At 33.5% G+C, this 22,288-nt stretch overlaps 4 protein-coding genes across 7 annotated transcripts; all 4 read left to right on the forward strand.

The window, feature by feature from the left end:
- Positions 1-1,691: 1,691 nt before the first annotated feature.
- On the forward strand, positions 1,692-5,520 carry LOC122603592 (RNA-binding protein FUS-like). Of its 3 annotated transcripts, none has more exons than XM_043776342.1 (9): positions 1,692-1,814; positions 2,315-2,437; positions 3,112-3,192; positions 3,289-3,377; positions 3,481-3,555; positions 3,661-3,722; positions 3,794-3,868; positions 3,942-4,343; positions 5,018-5,520. In XM_043776342.1, the coding sequence occupies exons 2-9, from the start codon at positions 2,315-2,317 to the stop codon at positions 5,107-5,109; spliced, it is 999 nt and encodes a 332-aa protein (XP_043632277.1). In that variant the 5' UTR covers positions 1,692-1,814; the 3' UTR covers positions 5,110-5,520. The 3 variants fall into 3 exon arrangements, with proteins under 3 accessions (XP_043632277.1, XP_043632293.1, XP_043632285.1); XM_043776358.1 differs by having other exon boundaries at positions 3,942-4,337; XM_043776350.1 differs by having other exon boundaries at positions 3,945-4,343.
- Positions 5,521-5,912: 392 nt separating this feature from the next.
- Positions 5,913-8,299, forward strand: LOC122602151 (monooxygenase 2-like). Its single transcript, XM_043774877.1, has 6 exons — positions 5,913-6,101; positions 6,355-6,501; positions 6,604-6,672; positions 6,971-7,136; positions 7,214-7,448; positions 7,550-8,299. Exons 1-6 carry the CDS (start codon positions 6,022-6,024, stop codon positions 8,080-8,082), a joined length of 1,230 nt encoding a protein of 409 aa, XP_043630812.1. The 5' UTR covers positions 5,913-6,021; the 3' UTR covers positions 8,083-8,299.
- A 741-nt stretch (positions 8,300-9,040) lies between these two features.
- On the forward strand, positions 9,041-11,673 carry LOC122579239 (monooxygenase 2-like). Of its 2 annotated transcripts, none has more exons than XM_043751364.1 (6): positions 9,041-9,255; positions 9,825-9,971; positions 10,054-10,122; positions 10,218-10,404; positions 10,484-10,718; positions 10,816-11,673. In XM_043751364.1, exons 1-6 carry the CDS (start codon positions 9,161-9,163, stop codon positions 11,349-11,351), a joined length of 1,269 nt encoding a protein of 422 aa, XP_043607299.1. In that variant the 5' UTR covers positions 9,041-9,160; the 3' UTR covers positions 11,352-11,673. The 2 variants fall into 2 exon arrangements, with proteins under 2 accessions (XP_043607299.1, XP_043607308.1); XM_043751373.1 differs by having other exon boundaries at positions 9,042-9,255; positions 10,239-10,404.
- Positions 11,674-20,500: 8,827 nt separating this feature from the next.
- On the forward strand, positions 20,501-21,871 carry LOC122601078 (expansin-A11-like). The gene is made up of 3 exons (XM_043773853.1): positions 20,501-20,633; positions 21,098-21,419; positions 21,555-21,871. The coding sequence occupies exons 1-3, from the start codon at positions 20,501-20,503 to the stop codon at positions 21,859-21,861; spliced, it is 762 nt and encodes a 253-aa protein (XP_043629788.1). The 3' UTR covers positions 21,862-21,871.
- The last annotated feature ends 417 nt before the right edge of the window (positions 21,872-22,288 follow it).

A 22,288-nucleotide genomic window follows, 5' to 3' on the forward strand; every position in this document is an offset into this window, starting at 1 on the left:
GCATGTCCGAGAATAATTTAAGCCTACGGGGTCACACGAAATGACACAGTAACTCGATAATATTAATTGATATATTAAAGTAATATATTGATTAGTTTGATCACGAAATAATTAATTAAACATAATTAAAGGGTTAATTATATTTAATTGATTAAAAAGGAGGATTAAAATGTGAAAATTGGAAAATGGATTTGGACTTAAAGTCCATATAGGGGCCGGCCATATGAGGCTTGTTTAAGCCTTGGTGTGGCTTATTTTCCAAGCTAAGAAAACCTAATTAAGTCCTATAAATAGAGGCTTAATTCTAGGTTTTTTCATATACTTTTTCACATAAGCAAATTCTCTCCTTTTTCTTCCTTGCTTTGAAGTGGCCGAAATTCCTTCTTCTTGAGGGGTTTCGACTTTGAAGTTGAAGGTTCAAGCAAAATGTTTGTTTGGTTTGTGATCGAGTACTAGCATACATTATTCGGGGTGTCTAGTGTGCGATCGTAGAGAGGTTTTGCTTTAAACCCTAATCATTAATAATAATCTTGTTATTATTATCTTTATTCGAGCTTTGCATAAGGTACACAACTCAACTTTATTCTTTGTTAATTAATTTGATTGCATATATGTTTCGATTTCTTCCGTTGCGCTTACTCGTGATTATGTATGTTTATGTGTTCATATTCTAACAATATCGACATCCAGGAGATCTAAAAACAAGTTATACTTGCTTATGCCTTTTTCGAATATGTGCTCCACAATCTTCATGGGTAACTCATAACCCAAAAAAGATTGTATATATAGGCTAGCGGCAACCGGACAACATCGATGTTTTTATGTGATGGACTCATGGAGGAGACCATGTCAATTAAGGCTGAACAAAAAACATGTTCTTAACATATTGGCAATTGATGTTAGTAAGTCATTAGATGACATGGATTCGAATCTTGGTTGCATTATCATCTTTTCTGCTTGGAGACTATGTAACTCTATTTCGATGATTAAATAGCACTCAATTGTTAAGAGAAAAGGAACAAAAATATAAATAATATTATAATGATATAATCCACAAATGTTGGTGAAGTTAAATGAAGATGTAGTTTCTCTTAAATAAAAAGTTTAAGTATTTAAGGATGTATATAACTTGCACCATCTAAGATGTGACACAATTAAAAAAAAATGTAATGAGCCGTATGAATATTTCTTTCACACTAAAAAAAAAGTATTCGTACCATCTTGTTATATATAAATATGGAACGGATGTCCATATCTTTAGGAGATCTTTTGGTTATATTAGGAGATTTATTACTTGGAGATGAATCCACTGTTGTATTATAAATATAGCCTTTTTATGAGATGAATAATAGAATTCCTCATTTTCTATATTCTTGTGTTTTTTTTATTGTTTGTTCTTTATAGTTTTTTTATAGTTTTACAACGCATCTTAAAAAAACTTCAAGTTAATTCTACAAAACATATCCACACAATATAGTATACTTGACACAATTTTCCATCCACTAATGGGCCAAATTAAAACTAGTTCCTCTACACACAAAACAACCCAACTCTAAATCCTCAAACATGGGACCAATCCAAAAACTAAAGTCCTTTAGCAATAGCCCGGCCCAACTTCACGAAGAAACCGAAACCCGAGTTGAAACGGTTTTTAAGATAAGAAAGAGTTAACAAGTTTAGGGCACCCAGCAGCAGGTGTGTGTGTGTGAGATATAAATACAACAAAACTGTCTATCTTTACAGTTTTTTCTTAGGGCTTATAAACAACAAAAATACATATTCAAGCCGGATACCACACCAACAAAACATTAAAGGTATATCACTTTCTTTTTTCATATATATTATTTAATCTCTATTTCTATCATTGTTTTTAATTTAATTCAATTCAATTAATCAGATTCATTATTATATATTCACCCATCTTATTCTTATTGCCATATTAATTTGTTAATTGTTTTTTTTTTTAATTAGGTTAATTAATATCTGCTGTTATATGAAAGCCCTAGAATTTATATATTATATATATATGTATTTTATGTACATGTCAATAAATAATCTGTAATTAATAGATTTGTACTTGCGTTTCTGTTAATAATTTTCAAGTGCATGTACATGCATTAGTTTTTATTAATTAATTATTATTAGTGTTTAGGGTAGACTAGGATATTTACTTACTTGGTAGTTGTGTAAATCTGGTAGGTTTATAGCGGATTGCGTAACAGAGTTTTGGCGTTTGTGTTTTCGGTATAATGTTTTGTTTTGGGAGATTTACGAGTGTTAAGAGTGTTTTTTTTTCTTCTTTTTGTGTTGATAGATGGATCGGTACCAGAAGGTCGAGAAGCCTAGAGCAGAACAACCGATTGACGAGAATGAGATTCGCATTACTAGTCAAGGAAGGATGCGGAGCTATATCACTTACGCCATGAATTTGCTCCAGGTAGTACTTTTGAACAATATATGCCGGTTGTGCATGTCCATTGGAGTTAAAGGTTATTTAGGATTTGGGATTGGATTTTTTTAAGTGGCTTTTAACGATTAGGCACTTTCTGACTGCCTATATGAAAAATACGTTAGTTTTTGTTTGCTTATATATTGTGCTCAAGTAATATATGATTTAAGCACCATTGGAGGTGTGTATTATGAATGCGCTTTTCACGACAAGCACTGTTGGCATAAGTCGGAGTGTTGTGTTGTCAATCGACATATGCTGTATGTGTATCATCTGATTAGGATTATGCACAGTGGTATTCTAATTATTGATTGATGCTCTGATACAAATGTTTTGCCAAAAGGTTTTAGCTTTTTGTTATTTCTAGTCTTTTGCATATTCTGTTAATATAATTCTCAATTTCTCACTACGATCATTGTGTTTTCCTATCAAGAGTTTATATTTCACTACCATGGCCCGTGGGTGAGTGGGTAACTTTATCTTTGTAAAGTTTTCCTGTGAATTCTGTTCTTGGTTGAATGTGTACTGTCTATGATAAGTATACGAACCATTAACGTGTAGTGTTCTAAGCAAAACATTATTTTTAATTGTTAGTTGTTGAGGACTTGAGGTATTTGCACTAGTATCTGATTTCACTATTAACCTGATTATTTATTTTTTAGGAAAAAGGCTCGGAAGAAATTCAGTTTAAAGCCATGGGTAGAGCCATTAACAAGACCGTAACAATTGTGGAATTGATAAAGGTTTTCCATGCAATCCATTTTCTCATACATCTTTTATTTTAATTTTTTATGATATATGTTGATCGACTTTAGAATAACTGCATATCTGTAATGCAGAGGCGAATTGTTGGTCTGCATCAAATTACATCTATTGGATCCACAGACATAACTGACACTTGGGAACCCCTAGAGGAAGGATTACTTCCGTAAGTTTAGACCCGCATTCTTATTTGAAGAAATAGCATACTGGTGTTTCATATGGTTTGTCTAAGCTGGCTTCTTGTTTCTTTTTTTTAAATGTTGTTTCAGTTTGGAAACCACGAGGCATGTTTCGATGATAACTATAACTCTATCAAAGAAGGAGCTGAATACATCATCTATTGGGTGAGTTGAGTTTAAACACTGATTCTGTATGTGTATGATAATATCAATATTGCAGTACCGTAAAATGATTTATGTAAACATAACGGTAACTTAATCTGTTTTCAGGTATCAGGAACCACTGCCAGCTGACCAGGTGAAGGTGTCAACTGATATTGAATACGAAGGAGGTATGTTATCCTACACACGTTTTGTAAATTTTATTTTCGAGTATTTTTGTTGTAATTTTCATGCTTTGCAGAGGGTTCACCAACTGCAAGGGGCAGAGGGCGTGGTGGAAGGGGAAGAGGAAGGGGAAGGTCTAGAGCTGCACCAGGTATTTTTTTATTCATATAAGTTTAGATTTAGATCTTCTGTGTGAATATTAGTTTGACTTTGGGTCATGACAGCAGGAAATGGTTTTGGACAAGACGAGTATGATGATGGATGGGATGGCCCTGCTGGTTATCCCAGGGGAAGAGGCCGAGGAAGAAGTTCTGGGTTTCGAGGACGCGGAAGGGGAAACTACGGAAATGCACTTTATATGGATAATCAGCAAGATGCTGGAGGTTACAATCAAGAATCTCCTAGGGGAAGGGGTCGTGGTTTCCGTGGCCGTGGAAGGGGAGGATATAACAATGGGTCTTATATGGATAATCAGCAAGATGTGGGGGGTTACAATCAAGAATCTCCCAGGGCCAGGGGACGTAATTTCCGTGGTCGTGGAAGGGGAGGCTACAATAATGAACCTTATATGGATGCTCCGCAAGATGCAGGAGGTTATAACCAAGAGAATCCCATGCGAGGTGGAGGTATTACTTTAACTTTTTCTGATTGTTTAGATTTGCCTATCAATCCGTTATGCGGATCCATTTTGCTTACATCAATCAATCTACACTGAAACCATAAATTGTTTACCTAACTTACACAATATGCCAAACAAATAAATTGTACTCTATAAATGAAGACTACTGGTTGTGGAAAATGCACAGTTGCACACTTAGTGCTTCCTGTCTGATATCTTTTTTGCTATCTTTGATTATGACATTTATCGACTACTAATGTGTACTTCTGTACTCTCCTTCTGTATGTATATGTAGCGCATATGTTGATATTAGATGTGTTATGCACACACACACACACAAACACACACCAACTTGAATGTCATTGTTGCAAGAGTATCATAATTTGAAATTCCAGGGTTACAACGAATATCAGAACTTAAATGTCTGTTTAATAAACTATGTGAGTCTTTTAGTTTTATGTGAATATAGAAACCTTACACGTTAAAAGCTCCCGTAGCAAATGTTTACAGTATATATTACTTATATATTATCAAGTGTTCCCTGTAGTATACTGCTGTCATAATTGTTGCTGGTTAATATGTAGGAATGTTTTTCGTTGCATAGGACCTTTGATTTTTAATCTTATTAATTCATGAAAGAAGATACATTAAGCTAATATGATTGTGTTCGATGACTTGTAGGTCGTGGTCGTGGGAGGGGAACTCGTGGAGGAAGGGGTCGTGGTGGTTTCAGATCAAACAGGCCAAATCAGGTCGCAGCTGGTGGCGACTAAGAAAAAAAAACAGGGTTTCATGAATGTTCTGCTTTCATATGCTTTCCATGAATGTTTGGACGTCTGCCTGCTCCATTTCTATGTTTTGTTTCATTTTTTCCAGTTCCCGATAATTGACCTAGGAACATCAGTTTGTACTAAAAGTGTAGACTAAGTTTTAGTAGCGAGCTTTGAGTTTTTCATGTCATCTGTTAATGTTTCTATTTTTTCGATTTTAATGTAATTTTTGCTCTCATTCTTTAGGTTAAATATTTTGTTTTATGTTTGTAGGTCTTGTGTGTATGACTGACTGAAGTTAAATTCAGTGAGCGTGACACAAGATTTTTCTTTTTCCTTAGAGGTAATTGGTTTTGTTTCATGAGTTGTATGTGATACTCTTATTTCTTGAGAAGAAATTTGGTTTTACTTGAAGATTATAGGTCAATCTAACTCCCACCTTTAGACATTATTGATTCTAGTTTTTCTGTTTTTAGCCCCAAGTACGTCAACTTCACATAGCATGTTGATAGAATTAAATTATACCACTCAATTTCAAGGTTTTTTAACCGCACAATTAGTTGATCAGTGGCTCTTTATTAAAGAAACATGTTACAAATTGCAGACATGTGAAGCTATGATTTGGTGATAACAAAGAAATCCATCTTGTGAACTAATTAAGACATGGTTTTTGTTGGCTAGCTGCCTTTGGTACCACACGTATGCATTGATGTCATATGTTAACGTGCTGAATTAAAGAACCCAAGCAACTTCCTGGACGATGTACTCCATCACTATATATATTTGACTTATCATGTGTTGTTATGTATATATAGAAACAACTCCATGCTATTCCTAAAGTCGTAATTAAATTACTTTTCAAGAGCTTTACTGAAATAGAAAGAAACTTTAGAGACCCCAAAAGTGAGTATAAAGATGGAGAATCATGAAGATGTAGATATAGTTATTGTAGGTGCTGGATTAGCTGGTCTCACTACTGCCTTAGCCCTTCACAGGTATTCTTCTAAGTTCTATCATATTCCTTCCTTATTTATACCTTGCAAATCTTTATATGTATGCTGTTCAAAGTATTGACACGTCGGCAGCCATACATATATGCGAACCTGCGATGTCATCACCATATCTTATCACATCATCAATTTAATTACATGTTATAGGATGTCAGATACATACGATAACAATATTTCGCCCTACAAATGTAACTTTTCTGTATTTGTCTCAAGAAGTTATTTGGTCTATGTTTTGAAGGTTGGGATTGAGGAGTTTGGTGTTGGAGTCATCAGAGAGTTTAAGAACCACCGGATTTGCTCTTACGATATGGACCAATGCTTGGAGGGCATTAGATGCTGTAGGAATAGGGGACTCCCTACGACTAAAGTCCACCCAAATGAAAGGGTAATTTCTTACACAAGTTAAAGTGATAAAATAACAGCGTTATTTGGGTAACTATATCTATATTATATTCATTGATACTAAAAAGTAGTCATTTGGTTCCAGATTCAAAATTGCATCTCCTGACACCGGTCTTTTTACTTCAGAACAAGCACTTGATAAAGATGGAAAATTGTAAGTTGCATTTTTAAATTTGGATTACCTTTCTTTGTTTACTATAGTTTGATGTTAAATTTATTCTGAAATATCATTCATTTTGTTTAATGAGAAAACATCATACATCTTATGATTAACTCTACATATATGACTAACTTACAAACATGTCAAAATATTTAACTCTGAAATATAACATAAAGTTTAGAGGGAGTAAATACACAAAGTCATGGTGATTCTTTCTTTAGAAACAGTAAGGTATAGTTGTTGCATTGCTTTACTATATACTCGTAGTATTTTTATTTGGGTTCAATTTTAGCAAGGGATATGAAAGCCGGTGTGTCAGGAGAAAGGATTTATTAGAAGCACTAGTAGATGAGCTGCCACCAAGCACCGTTAGGTACTCCTCGAAGGTTGCAAATATTGAGGAACTCGACCGATTCAAACTGGTTCACCTAGCTGATGGGTCCATTCTTAAAGCTAAGGTAGCTAGTTGGTTAAGTGGTTTTGGTTTGGTGAACCATTGAGATACAATATTTCTAATATGGATTTATGTATTTAGGTGTTGATAGGGTGTGACGGAGTTAAATCGGTGGTGGCAAAATGGTTGGGTCTTGGGGCTCCCGTACGTGTTGGAAGATCTGCTATTCGTGGTTTGGTGGAGTTTCCTAATGGTTCAGGTTTAGATCCCATGTTCCATGTCAATTTTGGAGGCGGTGTACGGTTTGGTTTTGTTCCTGTTGATGAGAAGAGTGTGTATTGGTTTTTTACGTTCACCCCGTCTCAAGTTCCATCGTGTAAGCTATTTTAAGTTTGTGATAATTATATTGAATTTGAAAAAAAGTTGGGCTTGGAAACATTGACTAACTCAAGTATTATAATGTTTTGAATCTTATAGACGAAGAAGATTGGAAAGAAAACCCGATGAAAATGAAACAATTTATATTGAGCCGTATCAACAAGATGCCTCAACATGCACAGGACGTGGTAGAGAAGACGTCGCTAAGTAGTATTTCTATAGCACCATTGAAGTTTAGATTGCCATGGAACATTTTATTTGGTAACATAGTGAAAGACAACGTTACTGTAGCCGGGGATGCCCTGCATCCCATGACTCCGGACATTGGCCAAGGTGGATGTTCATCTCTAGAAGACTCGGTTGTGCTTGGTAGGTGTCTTGGTGAGGCTTTTTTAAACAAATCGAACGAAGAAGACGATGAATTTGAGAGAATTAAAAAGGGTTTGGAGAAATATGGAAAGGAAAGGAGATGGAGAAGTTTTAGTCTCATTAGTGTTGCATATTGTGTGGGATTTATTCAAGAGAGCAAGGGCATATTGATGACTTACTTTAGGAAAGCATGGTTTTCAAGCTACACACCTAGTGCTTTCCTTAAGATGGCAAACTATGATTGTGGTAATCTTGTTTCTTAATCCGAAAAGGGGATATGATCCGTGATGCCAACAGTATTGCCATCCAAAGATGGTTTTGTTATAACAAAATCCTGCTACAATAGATACGGCCATCGGTCTGAATGACATTCTGTTCGAGCCTTTTTCTATTAATTTTCTTCTACGAGATAAAAAGAATTAGTATTTGATTTGAATTCATCTTGGACCATACAAATGATAATGATATTTTTTACGATAAGATGTGTAAGTATTTTTGTTGTTATTGTACAGGTACAATACATAAAATTGTCATTATATGACCATAGCCTCTTGGTGCCTTGGTGGTATCATGTTGGCTCTTTATGGGAAAAGAATTAATGATTTAATGATCATGAGTTCATGATAATTAACGTAGATTAAGAATTGTTGAAAACTATAATCAGCAAAAAAAGAAGTGATCCATCAAGAAAGTAGAGTAGATGATATATGACATATATACATCAGAATATGCAACCATGTGGAGTGATACATATTCAATTCCATCCATGTTGTGACTACTTCTCTCGTCATAAACATGCTAGAGAATGTCATCAACGCATTGCATTTCAATTTATTTTCTTGTTTCAGATTAATATTTGAATCTATAATCTATAGTATATATGTTACATATATGATGAAATTGACAATGTTGATATAATGTGTTGCCTAAAGTCAAATGTCTCAATATTAAGTATTTATTATACAATGTGTCAACATTATAATCTTCGATTTGATATGAAATAAGTGGGTTTGGGTCACAAATGGGCCTGTCACAATTAATATGTTCGATATATAAGTTGAATTTGGGTTGGATTTTTGTAACTATATCATAGTATCTAATGTAACATTTTGTATGATGAAGACGGATAAAACATATGATGTACGCAGTGACGTGTGTCTCATAGTGATAACTTTTGGTAGACCATAACAAGAAAAACAAGTATCCACAAGGCACCAAGCATTATAGACATTCTGACATATTGTTATTTTTATTAGACCCTCAACTTTCTTCTTAATTATCAAAACAAACAATCTGGAAAGGAGAGCTATATATAGATATAACCAATCTGATTTTTTAAGTATGCAAGTTCATAATCATAATAATAATGAAGATGTAGATATCCTAATTGTTGGTGCTGGACTGGCTGGTCTTACTACATCCTTAGCCCTTCACAGGTATCATATATGGGAATAGATAATCTTACCACAGTTTCTAATAAATCTATCACTATTATGTAATTGTAGTGTGTGTTATATTAAGTGTACAGTGTGGTAGATTAGAAAATTTTGGTGGTACAGGGCTCCCATCATATACGCATATCTTATTATTAAAAGGGTAGTGATGTATCTACAACAGGTTTTTGTCGCACACAACAAATGCACATGTTAGACTGCATAGTATACAACTGTATAAAGTATGCAATTGTTGTGAATGATTAAAAATTGCTGTAGATATAACACTTGCAAGTTGCAACCATAGTACACTATTTATCCCATTGATTTCTTTTTTTTTTTTATCCTTATGACTTACTAGTATTTGAAAGTGTGTTTTCTTTAATAAACATCTCGGTGATGGTTAGAAAAATGGTCGAATTGTTTTTTAGACCGACTATATATGAAACAGAACTTTAGGGACTAAAACAACAACTAAAATGAAGAAACTTTGTTGGCTACAATCAACAGGACAACAGGAACAAGTTCTACATTCTAGTATTAACCTTGTCTTATATTTTATTTTTGTAAAGGTTGGGTTTAAGGAGTTTGGTATTGGAGTCATCAGAGAGCTTAAGAATTACCGGGTTTGCGCTTACATTATGGACCAATGCTTGGAAGGCGTTGGATGTTGTAGGAATTGGAGACTCCTTAAGACAAAAGTCTACTCAAATAACTGGGTAAAATTTTTAATAATATAGTCATGATTTATTAGAGATAAGTTATTGTTTCAGATTTTGAAATTAGTTATGTGGTTGACAGATTCAAGATGGCCTTGCCTGATACTGGTCTTTTTACTCCAGGGCAAGTACTTGACAAAGATGGGAAATTGTAAGTCACATTTTTATTCCACAGTTTTTAGTTACTCTATTTGGTAGATTTTAGCAGTCTGTGATTATATACTGCATATGTATTTGATGAATTAGCCACAAATTATTTTATCTTAGCAAGGGCTATGAAAGTCGATGTGTTAGGCGGAAAGATTTACTGGAGACATTAGTCAACGAGTTACCACACGACACCATTAGATACTCTTCAAAGGTTACAAACATTAGTGAACTCAACCGGTTCAAACTAGTACAACTAGCTGATGGGTCGATTCTCAAAACCAAGGTAGCGGTTTGATAAAATACCTGTAATTTGGTAAACAATGAGATACATACTTACTGTACTACTAGTAGGATTTTTGTAGGTGTTGATAGGGTGTGATGGGGTTAACTCGGTTGTTTCTAAATGGTTGGGTCTTGCAACACCTGTAAGTGTTGGGAGATCAGCTATTCGTGGTTTGGCAGACTTCCCAAATGGCTCAGGTTTTGAACCTCTGTCATATCTCAGCTTTGGAGGTGGCACACGATTTGGTTTTCGTCCGATTGATGACAAGACCGTGTATTGGTTTTGCACGTTTACCCCATCTAAAGTTCCATCATGTAAGAGTTTTGAATTTAATAAGTACACATTCCATATATCTGAAGTCAAGATATGTTATATATTGTTTTACTAATATATTATGTTCCTTTCTTATAGATGAAAAAGAGTTGCAAGAAAGCCCAAGGAAAATGAAGCAATTTGTATCGAGACTAATCGACAAGATGCCACGAGAAGCACTAGACGTGCTGGAAAAAACGTCTCTAAGCAACATTTCATATTCAACATTGAAGATAAGATTGCCATGGAATGTACTATTTGGTAACATAGCTAAAGAAAACGTTTGCGTAGCAGGGGATGCCCTTCATCCCATGACGCCCGACATAAACCAAGGTGGGTGTTCTGCTCTTGAAGATGCCATAGTGCTTAGTAGGCATCTCGGAGAGGCTTTTTTGAAGAAAACATCTGGAAAAGATGATGAATTCGATAGAATTGGAAAGGGATTAATGAAATATGAAAGGGAAAGGAGGTGGAGAAGTGTTAGTCTAATTACTGTTGCATATTGTGTGGGGTTTATACAACAAAGCAACGGAAAATTGATGAGTTTCTTGAGGAAAGTATGGTTATCTAACCATACTTCTAATGCTTTGCTTCAGATGGCTAAGTTTGATTGTGGTGACCTTAATTTCTATTGAATTGAAGTTCTAGTCCCTTAGCTGGGCCACAACAAACCTTCTCAGACCCATTACGTAAGAGGTAATCAAACTCGTATAAAGAATGAAAACGTCACGATCTTCATGGTGAATACGTCTCAAGATGGATTGACCCACGTTTAATATTGTTTATCTTGAGTATGTTTATATTTTGTACATCTCAAAGTTTTAGAGTAGCTAGGGATCTAATGATTAATTAAAAGCATTTTAAAAACCACATACTTTTCACAAGTGAAAACATGTGTATGAGATTTTAACAAAGCCCGATTCATGTTATTATTCAATAAAGATAGGATTACAATAATTGGTTAAACTATGTAGTTTTAATAGGTTTTTCATCAATAGCTGATCTATTATTTCAATTTAAAGGAAATGATATTGGTACCATTTGTTTTAATTAATGTATCACACATGTGCAATACTGGTTTGTACAGTTAGCTGTAAAACTTATATATTGTGGTACATTAATTAAAAACAATGGTACGAATATCACTTCCCTCAATTTAAAGGGTCCAACTATTCACTCAATGACATGTAGATAGAAAATAAGAGTGGTGGCCTGGTGGGTTGACTGGCTAGTGGCTAAGTAGAAAGCCATATGAGACTTTTTTCAATGCTAGAAAAATGTTGATTAGTGACAATTAAAAGTTGATCATTAATAACCTTATTTAGTTACCATTAAAAAAAAGTGGTCTTTAAATTTAGTCACTAAACAAAATTAGTGGCCAAAAAATGACATTTTTTGTTTCTAAACAAAATTAGTGACGGACTTTTAGTGACCACTCAAAATTTTGGTGACTAATTTTTCATAATACCAAATTTTGGTCAATAAACAAAATTAGTGACGAAAATTTGGTCATTATAATAAATTAGTGACCAAATTTTGAGTGGTCACTTTTCGTCACTAAAGGTCCGTCACTAATTTTGTTTAGAAACAAAAAAAAAATGTTATTTAATTTTTTGCCATTAATTTTGTTTAGTGACCAAATTTAGTGACCACTTTTTCTTAATGGTAACTAAATAAGATTATTAGTGACCAAATTTTAATTGTTACTAAACAAAGTCATCACTAATCGACATTTTTCTTGTAATGTTTGTTTAGGTTATACGAAAAAGGCAATTCAGTTTACTCATGCTTTCCTGGCTATTCCTATTTTCGTTTCCGAACAATTTCATGACAAATCTTACACTATATAAGATTCAAACTTGAGACGTTTTATAAACATATAAATATATCATTAACACTAAGTCATTTTCATGACGGTTGGCTAGAATGTTATATAGCAAATGCAAACATATAAAAATACATTATAGCCTATTTTTTCAAAAGGTATCTGTGTAATGCGGCGTTGGTGGTATGGACAGCGATCTAGTGGTGTCGATAATGGTACTATTGGTGGTGGTCAGAGGCAGTATCAAAAAAAAATCTCAGAAGGGGCAAAATTAAAAAATCCGTGAAATATAAATATAAAAGGGGTCAAAATGTTAAAAAATTATAAGAAAATTTTTAAAATCGGTGAAAAATTTAAAAATACATGACAAAATCTAAATTTTGAGGAGGACATTTGCCCCCTTTGCCCCCCATGTGGTACCGCCACTGGTGGTGTACGTTAATGTATTGTGATAGTAAAATTTTTTAGAAGATAAGAGATTAAAGTGTTAATCATTAAAATAAAGGTTTAAATGTAAATTAATTTATTAAGAGCAAACTTTTTTAGGTAAAAGGTTACCCCTTGTTTATGTTACTATATCACAAATAAAAACAGGCGATAAGGTAGATCCTCATCGACTTTACAAATGTCTATGCGCTAAAAGTGCAACATCCACACAACAAAACGCCAAGCAACTGGCAATTACATGAAATGCCTAATATCTAGTTACAGAACGAAAAGACTAAATTAAGACCAAATTTGGTATTTTATAAAAATTATTTCCATAATGGATGTTCATTAAGAGTAAATTTAGTATTTTATAATAACCATTTTCATGAACTTTGGACGCTAAGTTAAAATGATAACGGTATTTTTTAAGATTAAAGTATGTGTTGTTTTTGTTGTCATTAAAAATAAAGTTGTAGCAGTTGCAAATCTAGGATTTTTTTTATATGGCTTGGGTCTGGTGAATACATAAGTTATCATACAATGTCCCAACTTTATCCTCTCATTGTACCGATAGTTTAGTTTACAAGCACATGGAAATTTATTCACTTACATATATGCCTAAGATTTCTTATTTTGTATATTTCAACCAAAATTAGCCAAGGTAACGGAAAATTTTCTTTGAGAATACAAGCCTTTTGTATTACACGTACGATACTCCAAAGAATAAATTCAAGAAGTATAATTATTACAAAATGCTTTCAAGTCGCTTTGATGTGTTTCATGTGTCACTGTAAGCTATTAGAAACCAACTGCAATAGTACTATTTTTGGTTATGCTTTCTAACTTCGTAAGTCGTAGCTCATAAGTATAACACACACTTCATTAACGTAATGGGCCTTGCTATTAGCCTATAAGTACATTGTAAGTTGTAACTTGTAAGAATTTATCTTAGGCATGCACTTCATTAACTTAATGGGCTTAATTTGCTATGAACCTACAAGTTATAAGTATTTATATTTTGGGCTTAAATTTCATATTCGTTAAATTATACACGATACAACCTCATTAAAAGTATTATAAGTATATAGGTGAATATGTTTAAATTAGTGAATAAAAAATAGTAATATATAGTCATTTCAAAGTCTTAATTAGTTCAAAAAAGGAGACATTTTGCTTTATATAGAAATATAGATATAGATATAACATAAATAAATATATTAGACATCTCCAACCATTTCTATTTCTTCATAAATCATTACATATTGGAGAGAGATGCATAAAGAATAGCATGATTTTTATTCTTTGAAATCTATTTTTGAATTTTTTTTATTATTATTTTTCAATTCTGTTTTTATCCGATCAGGAATTCCACAGCCTACACTCCAACTCTTTTGATGTCGGCTTAAGTTCACTCGATGGCTCAATATATGAGCATTAATATCTTGATGCGGGCTTAAAGTTGGCAAAGCCTGACTGCAATATTTATACAAAAGATGACTTGACTTAGAGTTTTATACGATGAGAATGTTGGTATTGCAAATGATTAATTGAAAGAAAATAACTTTTATTTAACCCTTGAAGAGTACTAAATGTACACACTAGCTTGACCCCGAATATATGAGAACAGAGAGCAACAGCACCCACGTTGGTGTAGTGGGTGCTTACAATATGAATGTTTTGCCACCCTGAATTTATACAATACCTTCATTTAATTAAATTAAGGGGAAAAGTTAAGTAAAATATGCAGTACCTAACTTAGATTAGGTAAAACAGAGAGGGATTATATATAATTCAAGTGGAGTTTATGTAAAATTTAGGAGGACTATGTATATTTATCAAATTCAAAGGTTTAATTTGTGATTTTTTTTAAGTGATAGTATCTAAGCTTAGGTAAAGTCTGCAGTACGGATCATTTTCCCTTAAATTAATTAGTGTTTCACAGACAACCCCTATAATACCAACTTAATTAATGCTGATGTATTACTAGTAAGTTAGTACCGTGCTGCTCTCACGTCACCTTCTCTATTTTCTCTATGTGATCAATTGAACAAAATCCAAATTGTGGAAAATCAAGTACAACAAATTAATATCGGTGAAGGTCTACTTAAAGTTATATCGTTAATTAATTCTTAGTTCGTACATGTTATATGTATTGTACAGTAACACATATACATGTAAGCCATTAGCGGATCATATCAAAGCATGTTCCATATTCAAGCCTAATGATCACAATTACGTGTTATTTAATTGGTACTTAAATATCTAAACTTGATAGCCACTTAACATTGGCCATGACTTGAAATATAATTCAACTAAGTTTTTATCACAAGGTCAGCCACCAACATGGCTCACTATTATGATTTATCACTATTTGTACGGAAGCTACATGTGGTAGAATGTGGACTTGAAACCTCCAACATTTTTTTTTAATTAATTGCTTAGAAAGCAACCCTTCAATTGTTTATGTTCATACTCATTTAGGTAGTTTCATGTGGTACTTATGTATATTCATTTTCAATGTACATTCACCATTATTCAATATCATGTGTTAGTAGTTTCAAATGTGATTATGTTATATTCAGTTGTTACACGCAGTAAATAAGTTACTATGCGATGAGGACACGATTCAAAGTCGACCCACATATATATATATATATATAGGTCAAGTGGAGCTAATTAAGAAGCACGGAAGAAAGAAGAAAACATAGATAATGTTATGACGATATCATCAGTATTTAAATTATTTATAATAGACCAAACAAGTCTTTTAGTTTGATCAACGTAAACATCAAGGAAAAAGTGATAGACGGGTAATTTTGAAAAAAGAAATTGTTGAGAGTATAGAACGTCAAATAGTCGAAGTCAGTGTGCATCTTTTTAAATGATGCCAAAATGACGAGCACTACTTATTCAAGTGTTTTCTACATTTGATTTTTAGAGTGGATTAAAGTGTAAATTGATGATGTAAAACTAAAAAATACAAATCAATTATTATAATTATTTTAAATTGAGTAAAAGTATAAATTGGTGATAAAAAACCAAAAAGTGTAAGGGAATTATTTTATACTGGGTTAAAATGTAAATTGGTAATAAAAAACCAAAAAGTGTACATTAATTTAGACATGTACTAATTTAATTAATTTTGAGAAATTGAAAAATGTCATTGATCAATTGAGGTTAGGTCAGCTTTTTTTAATATATATTAAGATTTTGAAACACTACTTCATAAATGTGTGTATATATATAATACGAGACAAAGTACCCGCGTGTTGCGGCGGTGAAATAATGGGGGTGATAGGTTTAGGTCATAAGAGTTGATGTGATAGCCAAATGCCTGAGTCGTGCGGGCTCCGCCTTCCGATTTATAAATTCATCGAAATTATATTGAATGACATCTCTAATGAAAGAGCATGAAATTTTAAGAACACTCATATAATATTTATAATTTATCGATGTACGGTTTTTGAGATAAAAGATTTTGAGTGAATCATGGGAATAAAATGATATATGGAGGAGAAAAAAAAATTAAGTAGTTAACATTTGAGGAGAGATAAAAATAGAATGTTGAAACGTTGAAAAAATTTAACAAGAACAAATATTCTATAATATAGTGAGATATATCATACGAGTTGGGGATGGACACAGAATTGTTACCATCTTGTACCGGTTTCGATATTGAAAGTGTTTTTTTAGAAATCACTAAAACATGGTATTCATCCCAATCTCAAATGCAATTCGGTACCATTTTCTCGTAACATGTTTCAGTGGCGACCTTTTCTTTTTTGAAAGGAAGTAACGACCTTATTGATCCCAAAAACCAACAAAAGTGGTCGGTACTGATCCCAAGATCTAAAAAAATAAAAATGGGTACCACTTTCTAATACAGGCGATAACCGTGATATGTTAAGTTTTTTTTTTTTTGGAAGTCAACCAGGAATAAATGGCTAACACCCCCATATGGATGCATCCATGCTGGTTCAACTCCCGACAATGACTTAAGAGTTTGCTCTCCATGTGTTGGATAGGTATAGACGTATAGTATTGTTAAGACCCCTCACCACATTTGGCCATTTGCATATATATGGCAGGATTCGAACCCGAGATCTCCCAGAAGGAAATCAGAATGTGAAAAACCCCCTGACCGCTGGACTAACACCCAAATAACAACCTTTAAAAAAATATAAAGAAAAAGTTAATGATCAGTTGGTTTGGACAATTAACTTTTTTAGTTGTTATCTATCTGCTATATGGTTGAATGAATCTTTCGTACGTATGAGGGAATATTAGACAGATAAACTAATCGTACGAATTAAAAATCATGCGATGCATTTAAAGCTGATGAAAATAATTAGATGACTTGACTTACAGAAAGCTTTAATTTGTTAAGGCTTTTTAATTGCTGGTGGTAATGAACACATGGCCAGAGAACAATACGGATAGCAAAACTCAATCAATTATACGTACAGATAGTTTTTATACTACTTATTATCCCGTGTCATACGGATTACTATCAAATGCATTAGCATAGTTTTAATCTTTCTCATCAAGTATTTCTTTTTTGCAACATATACGATGCATGATATGTAGGAACAAATATAGAGGATTAATGACAAAGGGATTAATAGACAGATATTAGGTTGATAACCGATTTAAAGGTTATTGATCTCTCAACATGCCCGATATAGGGAGAAAGGTGGAGGCAATGCTTCCATTGACGACTAGCAATAGTCTCGGCTTAGACTAGAAACGTGACTATATTCGTAAAGTTAATTGTATCTAGAACCAAGCGCGCTGTACGTGTATTTGAGTGTTCACTCCAAAGTTATATCCTATGAGGTTTGAATCGGATCTAACTTGAACCATATATGCACCATTATGTAATTTTTTTATGAAAGCCAACCGAATCGGTGGATGTTGAAGTGTAAAAGGACCAAAGCCCCAAGGGACTTAAATGGTCCTAGCAATATTAGAGATAAATAACCCAAGTTATGGATTCTCATATGTACACACAAATCAAATTGTGGAGATGATTAGATGGAATAGTGGTCCGTTAAAAAGAAAATAAATTAAAAGCGTAATCTAGTTTGAAATGAGGTAGCATTTGCATAGAAGACTAACAATTTTTTATATATGAACCGACACCCTACTATAATTTTATATTTAGACAAGTCAATTCTAGATCAATCATTAAGCCAAATCGTAGATAGAGAGGATGAATTGTACGCCTACTTAATTCCCTACCCATGTTATCCAATAATATTTTAAGGAGGACATTCTATGTTTGTATCTACCCCATAGACTAACTTTTGTACAAACAATCATCGATTTATAAAAATGTAAAAATAAAAAAAGAAAAGAAAAAACTTGGTAAAGTTTTCCTTATGACTTAATGTCAATCACATTATAAACTTGTTATTATTGTGAATATGATGAGTTAATTTGTAAAAATCATTATACTCGTATTAAGATACTCCAAATTTGACTAATGGAGTAGCTAAATATTTATACTGTGTTTACTAATGTAAAATACTTTTATATTTCCAAAGAAGATATTGTTTTTATTTATCATCATAACATAATAATGCCATCAAATCCGAATCTTCAGAAGGCAAGCCCATCCAAGTACAAGCTTTTACTATCTTACTTGATTAAAATATCTACAACAAAGAAAACATTTTTGAGGATCCTTGAATCCAAATATTTGTAGTTTTCCCTCCAAAAATCTGCAAAGGCCTTAGAATATTAATGTGAAAATAAAAATATGATTTTGCAGGTTGCATAATTTAACTTCATTAGAATTTAGATCCACAAAAGGTCAAAGTACCAAAGCCATGTGATAGTCCAATTCATTTATATCTTTTTAAGCAACTATATTCCCCTCCCTGCACCCATCCATCAATCTTTAATAGTAATATTATTTCTCCTCATTTATTTATTACGTACAGTTTTTATTTTTTCTTCGTTAAGCAACAATACGACACGGGCTTGCTATTCTTTTGTGTGTTGAAGTCAATATTATATGAGAGATCGGCTTTCTATACACGCTACAAGTAATAAAAGGACTCGTAATTTCTCTTCACGTTAATGCCAACTCTCTATATTGTATCTATGATCATTCATATCTAGTTTAGCATCACGATCCGAATACTCTTTCCGTCCCATAATAGATGTCTTATGTCTACAATACCAATCTTGTTTGTCCTGATTTAATTAAGTATCCATTTTCAATTTTTAACAAATCAAAGTCATTCTAAATTATGGTTGAAAGTGACTTTCTTAAATTATGTGTCATTACTTAGTCACATACTCACATTATGGGATGGAGTGCTCACATTTTCAATAGATGTAAAAACAAGTTTAACTCATACAATCTATGACATATGATTTACACATTTCTCCCCTTAGACTCAATTATTGGACGATCGACCCAATTGCTCTAATTAAGTCACCTCAATTGAGAGGTGACAATAAAAAAATGAGGGTAGTACGTAATAGAAATTAGAAAGTTACTTCTTTCATACATCATTTTAGTTTTGAAATTGTCATATGTCTTGATCTCATTATAATTCATACTTTGAAGCAAAGAGTATAAACACATTCATCACCTTTTGTTACAAATGAGCGAGGATTAACATATTGCGACAATTGATGTAAGGTAGGTTATCAACTTGACACTTATCTATAATACCTTATAAATGAGGAACCGCTCTCCTATGCCAAAACCTCAAATTATGAATTGATGAGACTAATTTACCCCTGTATATTACTCTTCCCAAACAAGCTATGTCTAAACTTCCAATACTACCCTCCATATCTTTAATCCCTTCAACCGCCACCACCACACTACTGCCACCATTATTACCGTAAAATTGCGCAGGCATCCATCTCGTGTTTCGAAAAAGTGCTGACATTTTTTATTACCGATACCAAATATCATGCATATAAGATACAAGGACCATACCGTAACTAGTCCCAAAATTTACAAGGGGATAAACTTGGGACCAGACTGCTTGACTCAAAATACACTCCTTGCAAATTTGTGCAGACAGAGATGCAATAGGCTAATCTTGCATATGAAAAACACTTGTTAAGTTGTTATGTCATGTCATTATATATCCAACTTTGCGTTCGTATGTGAAATCAAAAGATCGTTCATAATTACGTTTACATGTTTATAACATGATAGATAGAACTATAGAAGCAATATGGGTAATGGGTTTGATCCATTTACGGCTCTTCTAATGGGAAAACCATGTGAATGCTATGTAGAAAAATGGCTAGAGATAGAACGTGGGAATGATTAAATCAGATTCTGAATTTCTTCACACTTATGCAGGGATATTTTTATTTATTTTTTGAATAAACAAATCAAATAAATAATGGTAATTAAAAAAATCCCTCTCTGCATTCTCTACTTGCAGATTTACATGTGATGCTGTTGGGTTGGTCCTTATTTAAGTACCTCTTCCTCTAATCTCTTCCAAACCATCTTCTTCTTCTACTTTGCTTCATCTCCATTGCAAACCCAAAATGGCAAATATTTGCATTCTTTCACTCGCAACTATATGTTTTTTCTTTTTTCATGCCGATGCTTTTACAGCTTCGGCATGGAAAAGAGGCCATGCGACCTTTTATGGAGGCAGCGATGCCTCGGGGACAATGGGTATGCTTTTTTTGAGCTCAAATTCATTGTATGATGTTGTCTTAGGAGCTAACTTTAATTTCTAAATACTTTTTAGGTGATTTATAAACCAACAAATTATTTGGTACAAGTGTACAACATAGTTTTATGTTAGTCTAAGGTTTTAAGTTTCTTTAAATTTGTGGGATATTATCTATCTACCTTTTAATTGACATACAAGCCTTACTTGTACTTTATAAAAATGCATTGACAATAGCACTTTTTTGTTTGGCCCCTTGTCACAACAAGGTACTACAAACTTCAATAATGTCGAAATTTGTGTACAAAAGCTGTTTTTTTTCAATATATCGTCCTAGTTTGTAGGATACGGTTATTACACTTGTTTTTATGTCTTTTGGTATCACAATTTATGCAATGCAGAAAATGTATTACAAACCATAAAGAAGACGAAATCTTATTTGATAATTTAACTTGTTTTGGTGCAGGGGGTGCTTGTGGGTATGGTAACTTGTACTCAGCTGGATACGGCACAAGAACTGCTGCGTTGAGTACTGCTCTATTTAACGACGGAGCTGCTTGCGGCCAGTGTTATAAGATCATATGTGATTACAAGGCGGACCCAAAGTGGTGCCGAAAAGGAGTGTCAGTAACCATCACCGCAACAAACTTTTGTCCACCAAATTTTGCTCAGGCTAGCAATGCAGGTGGTTGGTGCAACCCACCCCTTGAACATTTCGATATGGCTCAGCCTGCTTGGGAGAAAATCGGCATTTACGCTGGTGGAATCGTCCCAGTTATTTTTCAAAGGTCTTTCTAATTAAATTTCTTTTCATTAGAAAGACTATATATATGACACACCACTACTATGCCATGTTTATATATACAATGTATATGACACATATTATTGTAGCACTTTAATTACTGATAAATTTTGGTTTTCAGGGTACCATGTAAAAAGCATGGGGGAGTTAGATTTACTATCAATGGACGAGACTACTTTGAGCTTGTTTTGATAACCAATGTTGGAGGGGCTGGAGCTATTCAGTCAGTGAAGATCAAGGGCTCAAAAACCGGTTGGCTGCCAATGTCGAGGAATTGGGGAGCTAACTGGCAATCAAATTCGTATCTAGACGGCCAATCTATGTCCTTCATGGTCACAACTACGGATGGTGTCACTAAAACTTTCATGGACATTGTCCCTGCTAACTGGGGTTTTGGTCAAACCTTCTCGAGCCGTCTACAATTCTAACGAGACCTATATATATGAGATTGTGTGCTTCAGGGTTTAGGATTTGGGGTTTTTCTAAGAGGCGGCGGCGTGCTTACTCTTTTTCTAGAAGCAGCCCGCCGGGTTTTCTTTTTCGGGGATGTAATTCAAGGAACCAAACAAGATTCCTTAATCTAACCGGGGAAACCCAAAATATTTGTGATAAAATGAAATGTGCTCGTTATACTTGTGTATTCTTTAGTAATTATGTAATAAGAAGCACTTGAATTCTTCTTTTCTAATGTTTTCTTATATGGGTGTGAGCCTTAGTAATTCATATATATTTGACAAATTGTTGAATTTAATTAAGAACCCTTATACAGTTATACAAAGAACTAGTTGTAAAACAAAAAAACGAGTATCGAATCGCGCTCGTATGTAACTTTTGCGCATCAAATCGATAGTAGTT

This window comes from Erigeron canadensis, chromosome 1, assembly GCF_010389155.1.
Source record: "Erigeron canadensis isolate Cc75 chromosome 1, C_canadensis_v1, whole genome shotgun sequence".
In the NCBI taxonomy this organism is placed as follows: Eukaryota; Viridiplantae; Streptophyta; class Magnoliopsida; order Asterales; family Asteraceae; genus Erigeron; species Erigeron canadensis.